This window comes from Calonectris borealis, chromosome 6, assembly GCF_964195595.1.
Source record: "Calonectris borealis chromosome 6, bCalBor7.hap1.2, whole genome shotgun sequence".
NCBI lineage: Eukaryota > Metazoa > Chordata > Aves > Procellariiformes > Procellariidae > Calonectris > Calonectris borealis.
The window spans coordinates 43410384-43425263 of NC_134317.1; the positions used below are offsets into that span (position 1 = coordinate 43410384).

The 14880-nt window shown below is 44.4% G+C and overlaps 1 protein-coding gene across 10 annotated transcripts in view; it reads right to left on the bottom strand.

The window, feature by feature from the left end:
• Positions 1 to 14880, bottom strand: part of HDAC4 (histone deacetylase 4) — a 257588-nt gene that overhangs the window by 43052 nt on the left and 199656 nt on the right. For all 10 annotated transcript variants that reach the window (XM_075153823.1, XM_075153822.1, XM_075153820.1 and 7 more), the window contains 3 exons: positions 14220 to 14477; positions 12326 to 12512; positions 5564 to 5697 (listed from right to left, as the gene is read on the bottom strand). In XM_075153823.1, coding sequence (XP_075009924.1) covers positions 5564 to 5697; positions 12326 to 12512; positions 14220 to 14477 — 579 coding nt within the window. The remainder of the gene's footprint in view (positions 1 to 5563; positions 5698 to 12325; positions 12513 to 14219; positions 14478 to 14880) is intronic.

A 14880-nucleotide genomic window follows, 5' to 3' on the forward strand; every position in this document is an offset into this window, starting at 1 on the left:
GAGCATCCCGGGGTGCAGCACACCGGGGGCACGGGGACTCCAGGACCTCCACCTCCGAAGCACAGTCCACAGAACAAACTGGAGGGATTTTTCTGGTCTCAAACCTTCAGCACAAGCCTCCATCACGTGTTGCAAAGCACACAGGAAATCACTTTATAAAAGCGTTTGAGGCATAAGGCAGCAGAAATCAAAGCACGGCAGGAGCGCTGGTGCACTCTGCCTCTCCTAATTTTGGCATTTCTGCTCACCAGTTCCTCTTTCATTTTCTCCGCACTCTACTCCACCACCTAGCATTTCCTGAGGTTAATGATGAGGCAAAAATACAGCATCCCATTAAAGAGGCAATAATCACAAAAATGCTAGACCCAGAAGGGATGGAAATATCTGGCAAATCCCCCTTGAACTTTTATCCTGTCTTCCTTTTTCGTTTGTGGTAAGCCTGCCTCAGTCCCCCCTTACAGGCTTTTACAGCTTCCCCCTAACCCGTATGCCAACTCTTTCCCTTTGAACAAGACTTACTGACCCATTTTCAGCTGCTACATTTAGGGGACGTACAGAAATAGCATTTTGTATTTCTTGGCGTTAGGTGAAGACACCAGGAGAACGGCAGCCCGTCGCAATAACACGCCAGCTCCTCCGTGAATGCGAGCGGCTTCAGCTCCCTGGGATGGGGAAGGGCTGCTCCCGTTTAAAGTAAGTGGCCTCGCCAAGACGTTCAAGCTCCGTGCCCTTTAGGAGGGTACCAACACTACCCTCCCCTCCACGTGACACCCGTAACCAAATGGAAGTACGAGTAGACGGAGAACTTCCTTCTGTGTTGCAAGTAAAACACGTTCAAGGAAAAAGCTACTACTTACTGAAACAAATGTATACCACAAACATCACAGCAAGCATTGCCTGGTTAGAAAGGACTACGCTTGAGATGCCTTTGCACCTTTCTCATCTCCCAGCTCATGCGCCACAAGCTTTGTCCTTGGCTCTAACACAAAGACACCAAGAAAATGAATTAAATCCCCCCAAAATAAAGTTGGGAGGACAAAACATATTTCTCACTCCTGTTTCTAGACCCATCACGACTTATATCTTAGTCTACGGCTCAGCTTGCCATCCACGCTCCTAATGTGAGCGGTTTCTTGCTTTCTAAGAGCTCTTAAGTCCTGATATTCTTATCTTTGAGGCTTCGCATTGCCTATTGAGCTTGCTTACTCCATATTACCCTCGTCCCTCCTCGCTTAACCTCCACCCCAATGAACTAGTTGGCTTTTACCCTGCTTCCTTTGTGCCTCTTTCTGCACAAAACCCGACCTTGTATCGCCACACCACCTCTCCTCTCCCGCTGTTTTATACACGTCCTTCTGCACTCTTCATCCATTTCCTTGGAGCCAGTTTTTTCTTTGCATTTTGAACAAAAGACGCCCCCCACCCCAGTCTCTTAGTTTGCATTTTACTCACCCTTTCACCCCATGATGTTTCAACAGGAGAGGATACGAGTCTTGAGCGACCACGAGTCAGATCTTGTCCCAGCTGTGGCCGCAAAAAGCCACAAAAAGCCATGAAAACAGCTACAAAGCTTCTCTCCAGAGAACGACTTCCCAGGCACCACTGCCACCACCTCCCACACGCCCTCGGTGCTTTGTGATGGGAAACCTTGGGCATGGAGCAGCTCTCCGGAGGCTTCACCATCCGGATCCATCCTGCGCTCCAACCAGACACCCGCCCGGTGCTGTGCCAGGAACGCCGCGGACACGGCTCTGCTCTTACAGACAGCCCAGCCCTAGGTCTGGTTTTTCATGTTAGTCCTCCGCAGCTGCAATTAACCTTCAGCTAACAGTCCTCATGCTTTAAACAACGCAGGATAGCTGCCAAGACGTGCTTGGAGACGGACCCTGGTTGAGGAACTCATTCTTCCCCATCCTGGTCGAGCAGCCCGGGGATTTGATTACCTCCGAAACACACAGCAAAACCTATCGATTTCCTCATGCTCTTGATGAAGGCTGGGAGGATTACACTATACCATGATTGCGGGTTTTCGTTTGGGGGGGCCAGAGTCTTTTATTGAGATTGCCTCAATTAGTATAATTGTTGCTTTTAAATTCTGAACGTACACCAGAGTAATTGCCGTATTTTATAAAGCTAACTTAATTAAACAAGCAATACTCTAAACCGCAACTGTCGTTAAGTTTGGACAACTGCTTTCACTCCAAAGGGTCATCTTTAAGCTTCTGCAACTCTGCCAGACTCTTACCTATCACACCACAAGTCTGGCGCACATTTTCCCCTCAGCTGGATGTAAAACATTTTTTGGACAACTTTAGCATATACATATCTGTTTCACTGGTGAAAAATGAGAGGCGGGGTGGAAAGCGATGTGGTTTTTTCTGTTCTAAAAAATTTGTGCCCCTTCTGGATCACTTCTATTGCCTCCGAGAGAAACGGTAGGAACTCAGCACTTGGCAGGTTGTCTAGCAGCCTCTCGGCTACCTGATGAAAACAGGTTTTCACTCAGTTCGTTTCTGAAATTTCAAAGCAAGCATTTGTTTGCACGCATGATAAAAATATTTATCTGCGAGCCCTTTTCTGGCTTGGGGCATGTGTGCAACAGAAACACCAGAGGAACACTTCCAAGAGACAGACACCAAGAATTGTTTGAGCTTGCATGAGAAAGCAGAGCTGGCATTTATTTTCAGCATGCAGTTGTGGGGGGGAACGAGAGCTGTTAAACTCCTTCTGGAAGAGGACAGGAATCCAGCGGAGTCTTGTCTGATCCCACACAGTGAGTACGGGATTATTTACTACGCAGGGTGCTGTGTTTTTAATCTGTGTCGAGCAACTACTTGCAACCAACAGAATCAAACTATACCCACACCCGGACCAGAGCAAAGGGCTGTTAAGGAAGGAAGGGGAAACGTGAGAATAAGGAAATGTCGAAGTTCAAACCGTCCTTTTACAAATATGAGTTTTAAGAAATGGATTACACTACATAATCACAAACAATTTTCACATCACGTCCTTGGGCTTACTTAATTGGCTCATAATGTCTGAGGCACAGGACAACAGACGTGCAACAGGGAAGATATAAATGAGAGTGCACAGATGTGTCCATCAGCAAGACCAGCAAAAAAAAAAAAAAATAGAAGAAAACAGGAGCTTAGCAAAAAATTAAGTGTACAGCCTGGCAAATTTCTGAGTGCTATAATCCAGGTGTTGCTGCTGACTCGCTGCAGACCTACTACTAATTCTGAAAATATTCACCTCTTTCCGAGTGCCTGTAGGGCTGCTATGCAGATAGAGCAGTTCTAATCCATAAAAAAAAATTGTAGATACGTAGCAGGCTACATCGGTAGTAAGTGTCACCATCCTCATATAAAGAGCTCCGTTAGAGTTCGCACATCACACGCACACTACTGTGGGTGGGGATAGAGGGCACAGCTCATGCTGTCCTGCATGGAGCTTTGGCATAGGCAACAGGGATTTGAAAAAGTAATGTAATTATTAAAAGTAATCATAATTATTAGGCCAGACTTCAAAATTCCTTTTAAATCGATCATGTCCCACAGAATAAAGCTTTCTACATGTTAAGTCTACAACATTCCTGTCCTTGCGGTAAGGAGACAAGTCCATTGTCCCAGGCAACGCCAACAGCTCACGCCCGTGCTCCAACCTAGCAGATCACTTGTGTCCAAAAAGCTGCCCCCTTGCCGTGCAAGTGCACCTGATGTGGAGGTAATCTTCACTGAAGGGAAATCCTATATGGTCCTCCACTCTCTCACTGATAGACAGGTTCCAACTGAGGAGTTTCAGAAAGACTCTGAAGGGCAAGGAAGCGACCAAATGGCTTTGCAATGCGGGAAGGAATTACATCGGTCAAGGACAGCGGAAAGTGAATGAGTGTGGCTCCAGAAAAACCCTATCAAGCACAGAAGAGTGAAGTGTGGAGGTAGGAAGGAGATGGAGAAACAGGGAAAGGTTGTGCCCATCAAGCCCTTCAGAAAAATTAAGATAAAGAAGGAAACTTTAACGCAGGTCTGGGCAGGATTAGGAGACGGTGGGGATAAAGGAAAGCTAACTAGAGAGAGAAGCAAGTGCAATTGGAGGAGCTGGTTATCCTGAAATGGAGGTCAGACCTTGAAGAAAGCCATCAAAGAAAACACTGCAATTAAGGCAGAAAGCTAATATCACATATTTACTGTTTTCTGAAAAAGGAAGAGTCAAGATGAGGCTGAATGGTCAGAAGGGAAACACAGGTGGAAAGCAGGTGAACATCAAGAACAACTCCAATCGTGAGAGCAACCGAAAATACCAAATGAAGGAAAATAACCTGGGATCGTACAATGAAGAACTTCACACATTAGAGAACATCTGTAGCACAAATCTAGGAGGCAAGGCAATTAACACTGCACGATTTAACTCCTGCTTCTAAACAGAGGAGCTAGACAGCAGTGGGGTACTTTACTTTTTTTTTGGGGCGGGGGGGCGTCCCAAATAATAATCCCAAAATTAAATTAAATGGGTCTCCGTAGACAGAAACAGGTTTGAAGTTCTTCCTTGCTCTCTTCAGGGATAAATAAGGATACAATGGGGAACTTTAGCTAACGGCAATGCTGCCACCACGTGGATGTCTCTTCCGATTGCTCAGAAAATATTTCTAGCCAGATGCTGACATAACTCAAATATACTGTGTGATTCAGTCCCCTCAGATGCTCAAAGAACCGATGAACACACGCTACCATTAATTTATCATCACTGCTACTAGTTATGAATAACAATTATTAATCACCATTATTAATCATTAGTCTTTTTATTTCAGTATCTAAGCTTTTATCTTAGTTTGCCTTGCTTTTAAGACATGTATGTCCAATGCCATTAATCTAACCTCTTGTGACGGAATAGTGCTTAGTTACGTCCTCCTACCCTCATTCTTTTTACTGTATCTTAACTATAGGTTGACCATTACTTATCAAAGAGTATTAAAAAAGTTATTAAACCACAGAAATACAAACTTGTTGCTCCACAGCTTTTGTTGTTATGATTGGAGTGATAACAAATAACACGGTTACTTCATATCTTGCTCTTATCTTTGGCTGCTTCAAAATCCAACGCTTGGTAGGGACTTCCAGTTTACAGGGAATAAGACCGAAAATTACAGAAGTGGCTTCACTGCAACATCAGGCAAGAGCATTCTCCAACGTTTCATGAAATTTCTAACAGTCATCACAACGCAATGAAATCAGATCGCTAGAAAAGTACTCCTGACAGACGCGCACACACACAAGCATAAGCAGTCATCTAGGAACGGATTAAATTTAGTCCACATATGGCAAAACATTGCCAACAGCTGGAGCTATAAAAATCTCAAGCCAGAATGCAGTATAAAGTTTGCACATCCAGCTAGCGATCAACAGCCCGAGCTGCAGGTTCGGTACGTACGCTATCATCCAGATGAGAAATCAACCCCCCAAAATGCTCATAATCCAGCAGCCGAATCAGCCACACAAATCCAAATTCTCCCTTTCTCCCAGGTCCACCGCCTCATCTCCTCCCCCTTTGCTGGTATTTCTATTACCTCACACTTGCCACGGAGACCCGTCTCCTGGAGCCGGGACCAGATGCTCTGGATCCTCCCCGCATGCTCTGGGTGGCTGTTTGTGTTTCCACAGGTACACTGGTGTTTCAGCATCAAGGTGTCATATACAAGGCCTGCAGCAGAGGTTACAAAATTGCTCTCAGTTAAAAAAAAAAAAAAAGATTGCCAGATATATGGAAAACCCCCTTTTTTTTTTTTTAACTACAGTACTTTACATTCAACTGAACACTTCTAGACAAAGACTGTGTGTTTTACCAGGAGCCACAGAGCTGTAAGAAATGAAAATCCAAGATGCTGCTTTGAGACAGCACCAAACCTGCAACAATCCCTTCCTCTGGAAATCCTCAGTGGTTATGGAAAAGAAATTAGTCACCAACATCTCTGCAGGCTGAAGTTGTGAGAGTCACAGATGGAGGTGACAACCGAAAGCATCAGTATGAGTACCGAGGTGCCGGCACAGGAACATGACCTAGGAGGGGACTGACTTGCAAATTTTCTACTGGGTACTTTTATAATTGCTGCTAAAACGACTCTAGGGCTTGGGATTAAAAACCAGAAGGAGTAAGTCATTAACAGGCACTACGTTTCATAAAATAGTTTGTGCTGAAGTCTTTTGCATCAACATTATTTGACAACATGCTAATTAAGGCTATTAGCACACGCTTGGGCATAATTATTCAGCACTATATGTAGGTATTTAGCAGTGTTGTTTCAGTTGAATGTGGCAGTCAGGCAGCTAAATCCCCTTGCATTACCAAGTATTTACGGCATGACAACAGGGTAGGAGACTTTGATTCATGCTCCAGAGTTGCCCGGGTACGTTTTTGGAAGGGGAGTTATGATTTCATAGCCAATGTTCCACTGGAGGAAAACAGCAGGTCCTCCACAGCTATGCAGTCCCAGGGACAAAAGACCTTTTTTTCACTTAAGCAAGAGACACACTCAAATGTTTAAATCTACCGTTCCTTTCAGCCAGAACCTCCAGAGAACAGAACAAAAGGGGTTGGATTTTTTTTTTCCCCAAGGAGTAAGGTTTCTTGCAAGAAAATATCTGTCTGAGAGCACAGTATAAATTTGCAAATCAAAAGTCTTGACGAGAATCCAAAGCCTTTGAATGAGTAGCGAAGGCAGGAGCTATTCCCAGATCCCGATGTTAAAGGGTCTGCGCTCCAACCGATACCGTTCCTCTGAAATCCCAGACAAGCACACCTATGCTGCAGCGGGTGGCGTGAACACAGCTCAAGGAGCTTTCATGTAGCCAGTTCAAGCACTGATAAACAGCACAATCCGCAACTGCATGGAGTTCAAAGGGGCTGGTTAAGAAACCAGACTCTGAGAACATACATGGACACGTAGCCTGGAGCTGAGCGCCGTGCTGCTGCATGTACCCAAGCTTGGCTCGAGCTGCAATCACACCTTTCGACTAAGTGTAGGCATGTTCTGCCACTGAAAAATTTGGCTTTCCCCTCTGAGGCAAACCCTGGCACTGACACTTTCAGGTATTCAGCCTTAGGGGAGGTATCTGGCAGTTCCTCGCTTCGCTGTAGGTGAATGCAAAGAAAAAAAAGCAACAAAACCCAAACCACATTCAGTTCTAGGAAGAGAACAGAGCACTGGTTAATTGACTGCCTTTGGGTTAGCCAAAGTTCAGTTAAATCAGATCGTGCTGCAAAGCTCTGTAGAGGTCTCCCACATTTGATTCACAGCTCCTAATGGAGCTGCTGGGCAAAGGCAAGCACTGTAAATGTCAACCGAGAAGAAGCTGTAGCCCAATGCTAAGACTGGCTGTCCATGAGAACTCCCCAGTCTGAGTTCATTTAAACTGGTGCAAGGTCTGCGGTAACCTCGCCTCAGGTTAATTTATTTTTGAAGGAAACTCATCTTCAGGGGACATGATGCATTTTGACAAAGTATATGTTACCCAAAAGAACCTCATGCAGATGTCCTCCTAGACCCTACGGGACTGCACTAGGTTTGGCTAAATCATTCATATTAAAGAAAGTAAAGTGGTTCTGCCTTCTCTGATTTCCAGACACATCTACAGGGACTACAACTAGGCTTTATAGATTTAAAGCCAAAAGCTGCATGCGTATCCATTCAACATATATATTCACAGTCAACAACTAGCCTTGAATTTAAACAAAAAGAAGTACAAGCAGCAAGTCATTCATCAGATAGCTGCTGACCTGCCTGGGTGCAACCCTGGCTCCCTTCAGTCCACAGGCACTCTGCTGCTGGCGTCGGTGGGGCCAGGACTGCACCTTCTGAGGGCACTGACCTTAGAGACCAAGGACTAAAAGATGGTGCAACTGAGGCATTCAGGTAATGGCCAAAGAGAAGGGCAACGAGAAACCACACTGCATGGAGCACAGGCAGGAGAGTGCATCACAGAATTCTCTAACGGAAAAGTAAAATAGAACATAGGGAAGCTATGATGAAGAAGCTGCACCTCATTTGCAAAGAACACTCCAACCTGGAGATAAATCTGAGGCTAGTTCATGCCATACCTTCATCAGTTTGTGGAAAAAATATCAAGCATTTTCAAGCAGTGTTTTTTTAAGCAGCCTTTTCTTGCTCACCTCCTGGATTCCCAGACGATGCTTAATGCTATTGCTTTAACAAATCTTTTCGCTACTTGGGAGCTGGGCCCAACCTGACAGTGAATTATACTGATTGCACTGCAAAGTTGGAAGGAGTCTAAGACCATTTAAATAGCTGATATGCGAATGTGTTGCAAGTTTCTTTTTAAAGGGTGTTTTCCCCAAGTCTTCAAGCTTTAAATAGTAACTCCTGAAAAACTACCAAGACGCAACTCCAGGTACATAGGTAAAGCAATTCCTAGCCAGATTAAAAGGCTCTGTCTTGTTCTCTATTTTGTACCTGGGTAACCCTAGAGCCTGGTAGGGCAGAAGCCAACACAGATTCAAACCAAAGATGAATGCAAATGAAAAAACAGCTTTTTGCATTGACCTTATATTCTTCTGTTCTTCCCTTGTCTTCCTACAGTGCAGCAGATCTGCCAGGTATCTCCCAGTTTTTTGGAGGCAGTAGGCAGTGGTATTTATCAGCTCATCCTACTCGGTGCCAGCTAAGAGAGCAAACGCAGGTAGCCATGGGCGAGATCCCCAGACACACAAACCTGCATCCGCAAGCGCTGGAAAGCTACACGTGTTTAAAATACATATATACGTCTAAAATGGGTTTTGGTAACTCAGCCTATTCAACGTAGGTAGATGAGGGGGTTAAAGAAAAGGTTTTCAGAAAAGAGGGTGGTAGGACGCCTGCTCATCTCTATTTGTTAACGGAGACTACAGTGGGGTTTATAGAATTTGGTGGATTTCTAAAGTTTCTCCTTTCCCAATGATTCAATGATAACAGTAGTGTCTCAATGAAGTTCTTCCGTACCGTAATCACACGTCACTCAACATTTCTCTTTTTTAACAACTAAACCACTGGAAAAAAGGGAACTGTTCCAAGTTCCTTCCTGTGGTTGGGGACACTCAGATGAAGACACACACACACAAAGGAAAGCTTAGCAATTTAAGCTTAAAATACAAAACTACATTGGCCATTACAAGTTAAATTAAGTGGTGCTGGAAGCAATACTCTTTAAGACATGAGAACAATCACTTTTAAAGGTCAGCACTAAAGCATAACCAACTCGCTTTTCTTGGCAGAACAAACATATGATTTGAGGTTCAGATAATTGTATTGCTCTGCACAGGAGAGAATAAATGCCTTCATCAGAAATGAAAAATACTTTAATGCAGAACATCAGAATAATTTGTGGAACCATTTTTACAGGAGATCAGAGACTGGATAATTGGAGCTATGCAAATTAATGGCCTAACCTGAGAAGTCTTATTCAAGTGTGTAGAACAGTGCATGCAGAAGTATTCATTAAAGTCAAGGGGGCTACTTGTGCTAGCGAGGGCAAGTTCAAGGACTAGCTTTCTTTTATATGCTAGTAGGAAGGAAAATTAAATGTCATGCTTTGGGACATAAAACTGATTGCTTGAAGAAGTCAGGAAGGGCACTGTTTTCACTTTCATGTGGAGTAATGCACATCATGTTTGAGAGGTGTATTATGTTGTTCTTTCCCTATACCTTTGAAGTCTCAGGTACTGGTCACTGATAGAGACAGGAAAATAAATTATATGTAAAACCCAGAATTTCTAGCTGTCTGGTCCTAATTCTGTCCAGAGAAACCATTAGCGTTTTCTATATGATATCTTGAACATGAAAATGATGAACAAATCCTTTGTCTGTTGGACAAAAACCGATCTCTTAAGAACCACATTTGTCTCTAGAGCGACCACGGTTGGCTTCATTAGGGCCATTGAATGAGGTTTGTTTTTTTCCATCCCTCTCACAAAATGATCACAACAATTCAAATCTTAATTTCTCTGAAATCCAAAGCACATAGTCATTTTAGGATCAGTCTCCAAAGCAGTCACTTATCAAACAGATGGATTTTCCTAGTGAAAAAGAAGCCTGATGCACTTCAGCACTGCTTGCTTTGAAAAATATCCAAGACACTAATTTCCTGCCTTTCAAAGAATAGTTCAATCCTAGTGATTAAGCTTTAGTATCCACCTTAAAAAACAATCTCCGACACACCGTGGACAACTTCAAGAAAACATTAGCAATCTAACTCGCACACACATGCTCAACAGCTGAAATGCCTGCCTTTCCCTTCTGTGCTTGCACGCCCGTAGTAGTAGCCTCTTTTTTTCCTGCCACTGTTAAGCAGATAGTGATGGTTAATTAAACTAGTCCTTCACCTTTTATGTGAGGTGAAGTATTAGTTATAGGACTAGTATAAAGGTCTCACCTTTTATGCTTTGCACCTTTATTAGTGCCAGTGAATGCCCAACACTTCCTCCCTTGACAGCATTTTATTGTATTTTTCCTCCTCCATTCACCTAGCGTAAATGTAGAGAACTGCACGAGACAGAAGGCAATGGAAAAATCAAGCCCTTGGAGTCTTACTACCGATGAATGCCGTGAAAAGTGTATTTAACAGGTGAAATACACTAAGCATTCTTCATATCATCGCACTGGATTGTCTGGTGCTATATAAAAGCAATGTGATACTCCATCTCTTATTTTAAGCCACCTTTTTGTTTTTAAACCCTGCCTCCAAGGAAAACAAATCATAACATTGTAAAAGTGTCTTTTCAAAGCAGCACATTCTCAAAATCTGCATTCTTACTGTTACCTGTAATTTTAAATTAAATTTAGAGGCACATATCTGAGTCAAACTTATATCCTCTGGTAGGAAATGTTATTGTATGTTCAAAGCCTTGCACGTGATTGACAAGGCAACTTAAATACCGGAGGAGAAGAAAGGAAGAAAGAGAAGGAATGAATAATCTCTTAAAGTAGGGCCAGGCTTCCTTGTTTTTAAAGCACCAAGGCTTGGGTCTAAGTGTCTTAGATGCTCGTTTCATCTGGTTTGACCGTGAGCCAGGGGACTACCCTTCTTTGTATTCTTGGCAAAAGCCAAAATCTAGAATAATCTTGCTATAACTGGTTGCATTACAAATGCAGTTTTGCTGAAATTCAATATTAATAACAACTAGAAGGGCTGATTTGCAAAAATGGGATACTGTTTGGGCTTTTACAGAGCTGATCGCACATGCTTCCCACCCTGCAGCCAGCACCTGGAGAACAAAGTCATATTTAACATATCACTATTACTATACCATCAGTGTTTGAAAATAAACCCAATTCACAGTGCCGATTTTAATGATGCAAAAAGTGTGGGTTAAATAAGAATAAATGGGTAAGTGAAAGAGAAACAAAATCATGAGTCGCTCTTATTTGGGCGTTCTGGATTTTTTTTTCCCCTTCCTTTTCCCAGGGCACACGATACTGCAAAATGTTCATTCACAAAATAGAGCTTGACATTTGGGGAAGAAGGCGGACTTCAAAATAAGTCCGCCTAATCACCCAATACAGGGCTCGAAAAGTTGCACATACATTAACTTTCATCTGTTACTAAGGCTACTGAATAGACAGAAAGGATTTTGGTGGAAAAAAGTTGGTTGTTGGGATTTAAGAAGAACAATTATTTTTCGCCTTTAACCTTTGTGGGGAGATTAACACCTTTTTTTGCATTTCTGGTTTTCACTAGAACTGCACTCATAATTTTCCTTCGAGATGAAGGCCCAACAGGTAAGAAAACACTCTTCGGCCCGTTTCTGCACCCTGACGACTTGAAATAATGGACCCACCTCACTTTTCCTAACCTACAGGCAGAGACTCCTGGGCAGAGATTGTGTTTCAGAAGGAGGGGTAGGCTGGCACAGAGCCCGGGGTGGGTAACTTATGGCATGAGATTGTGCAGGGACTGGAGAAGGAGCAGAAAATACAGCCAACAGATACTGCGTTTGGCATGCTGTCTTTTTTCAATACATTGCCTCTCTCCGCCTTGCATCTAAATCAGCCTTGTCACAGCATATGACTTGTCCTTTTTTTTTTCCTGGAGATACATAATTAAAGTACTGTGTTACACTTCTACTGATTTTTGCAAGTTATTTTCTGTCTGGACTTTAGGGTGTCTGTCCCTCTGGGGAAGAGACAAGCAGGACAACAGGGTGCAAGACGACCGAATCTTATCCTTGAAGAGGACAGGATGGTATGGAGACCCCAACCAGATGGCTTTGCATGGACAATATAAGGCAAAACGGTAACCACAGTCCCACTGCTTCAGTCTCCAGTGCCCCAAAACGTTACCTGTTGTGAACCTCGGCTTAGTGGGTGGCTCCTGTACGGACATCGGGAAGGTGGCCGAGGCAGGTGAGGACTGTGCACGGGACAGAGGACGATGCCCTCCGAAAGAGACGGGCATGCCAGCTGCCTCCAGCGACGCCTGGTAGTTTCTCAGCTGGTGAATACGTTGCTGCTCCAACAGAAGGGCTTGCTGCAGGGAAAAGAAGCAGGTAGTTGCTGAAAGTCTGCGTGGTGCCTTCATAAAAGGGTTTTTAAGGATTTTTAAGGTTCGCAGGCTTGGATTCCTTTCCCTGACGAATCAGCGGACGCACGCACATGCAGCAAATGAAGATGTGTGCATTTCCAGAGCAAAGCCAGGCAAGCACAGCACGTTCAAACCACAGCCCTGAAGCTGGTGCATGCTAGCAGGGTCATCAGCAGAAGCAGCTCCATCCTCTCCCTGGGACTGGCCACGTCTTCCTCCCCCTGTGCCCCCACCCCGCTGCACTGGTGCATTTAACAGTGTGATGCACCAGACCAGGGAGTAAGTCCGGCTCAACCAGACCCCAAGCAGGAGAGGGAGTTTTCAACTGAGCTGGTCCTCTCTGCAGCCACACCATCAGGTGGACGGGCCCTTGGTCCGCAGGGATGGCTGTTCCAGCTTGCCACACTCCAACCACAGTCTAACCACCTTCCCGTTTCCTCTATTTATTCCCTCGCCTCTTTGAGGCAAAATAATTGCAAAGGACATAATATTTTTAGGACTCCTCAGGTGTGATCATGCATTCAGGACTGGGGCAGGAGGGCTGCACTTTCAGAGGAGCGGTACCATCGTGGTTCATCATTAGCAGCATGTTACATTTTATTTATTTATTTATTTACAAAGACAATGAGGCTCAGATGTGACTGTATAAACCAAATAACACTTTGTACAAGCATGGTTGCCAACGGCATTAATCCTTCAAGGCAGCGCTGTTATGAAGATAACGCTGCTCAATAAGGAACCGAAAACGTAGCCTCTGAGCAACATTCGTATGGGACAGGCGAGTCAGCTCCGCAGTGCTAGGAAGACATCAGCGAGCAGCGAGATGCAAATGACTACAGGGAGCAACCAATTTGCACCTGGTTCACAGACATTGCAACTGCAAACCTGGCACAAGTCCGCTTTCCCTAGCCAAGGGCTGTGGATTTACTCAGAGAGCTACACCCTGGCATGGCTACAGCAATCTGCTCTTGGCTGCAGATCCCGTGCGGGGGTTACACATGGCTGTAGGTATAGTCAGATGCTGAGCGCTAAGGGCTGCAAGGATGAGCAGAGCACTGATGCCTTAAGAGAACTGCAACCTTCTCACCTTCATTACTGCTACCACAACAGGCAGCTTTTGGGAGACTGCCATGTAATTGGGAAGATTATGCTATGCTACATTGTTATTGGATTTATTACTTGCAATCCACAAGCCTCTGGTGTTTAGCCTCAAAAGGGAGCACAGTTGCAACCTCTGGGATCTCCAGTTCTGAAGAAGGAACCCCCTCCTTCGTTCCCTTATCCAGCCCTTCTCTGGGGCAGTCAATTTGTTTTAAAACATAAAATCCTCTGCTAGTATTTAGTGCTCAAAAAATGTTAAGACACATTTTTGTCTTCCCAAAGAAATAAACAGAAAGTGGTTCAGTGGCTGAAAACACATTGACTGCGTGTTGTGCTAATGACCCAGATTCTCCCTCCTGGGACTTCTGAGTTGACACAGTGACTCCAGAGAAGGATGGCACTGATTTTACCTGCAGGTTTTTTTAGGTAGCAAATCCTCAATAGCTGGTTCCCCCTAGCTTCTCCCCCTTAGAGTAGTATAAGGTGACTACCAAGAACCAAACGATCTTCTACAAAGAATCAAGTCCCAAACTTGGTATTTTGTGAGCTCACCTGACGGAAGAGCAGCTCCTGCTCAGCCTGCCTCTGCCCAGACTCCAGCTCCTGCTGTGGCTCTGCTTCCTCTTCATCACTCTCGATGGGTTCTTGCTTCACTTGCACCATGTTGGCCAGCCCTGGGCCCTCCTTTTGGCTTGCGACTCTGTCGCTGTATGGCTCCTCCAAAAGGGCTTGGTGTTCCCGTAACTCTTCTTCTGTCTCCTCAGGGTGGCTTTCATGCTGGCGAGCTGGTTCGTTGGGTTTTGATATAATCTGAAAACAACCCAGAGGTTAACCGATAAATAAATGTAACTCATCACAAGTGAAGTTCACTCTGTTCTCCTCAAGGAACCAGTTTAATGAAAACAGCAATTGTGAATTACAGCTTTTATCTTATAAACTAGGTCCAAAACAACCACTCGAGGGAAAGGTCAGGTCAACCTTGGCATTAGGCACTATGAAATCCTGTGTCCCAAGTAATGACAGCCCCTTCATTTTGCACTTGATTTTCCCTCTGAAGAAATATGAGCCTCTTGTGCCCGCATACCTATGGATGCTACTCCATTCACAAACCCACGCAGGAGAAAAACCATCAATACATTTGGCAATTAAATTCTGGAAAAAAGTAAGAGAGACACAAACCCTCTAAGAGGGTTTCTGCTACCTTGTTTGCCCA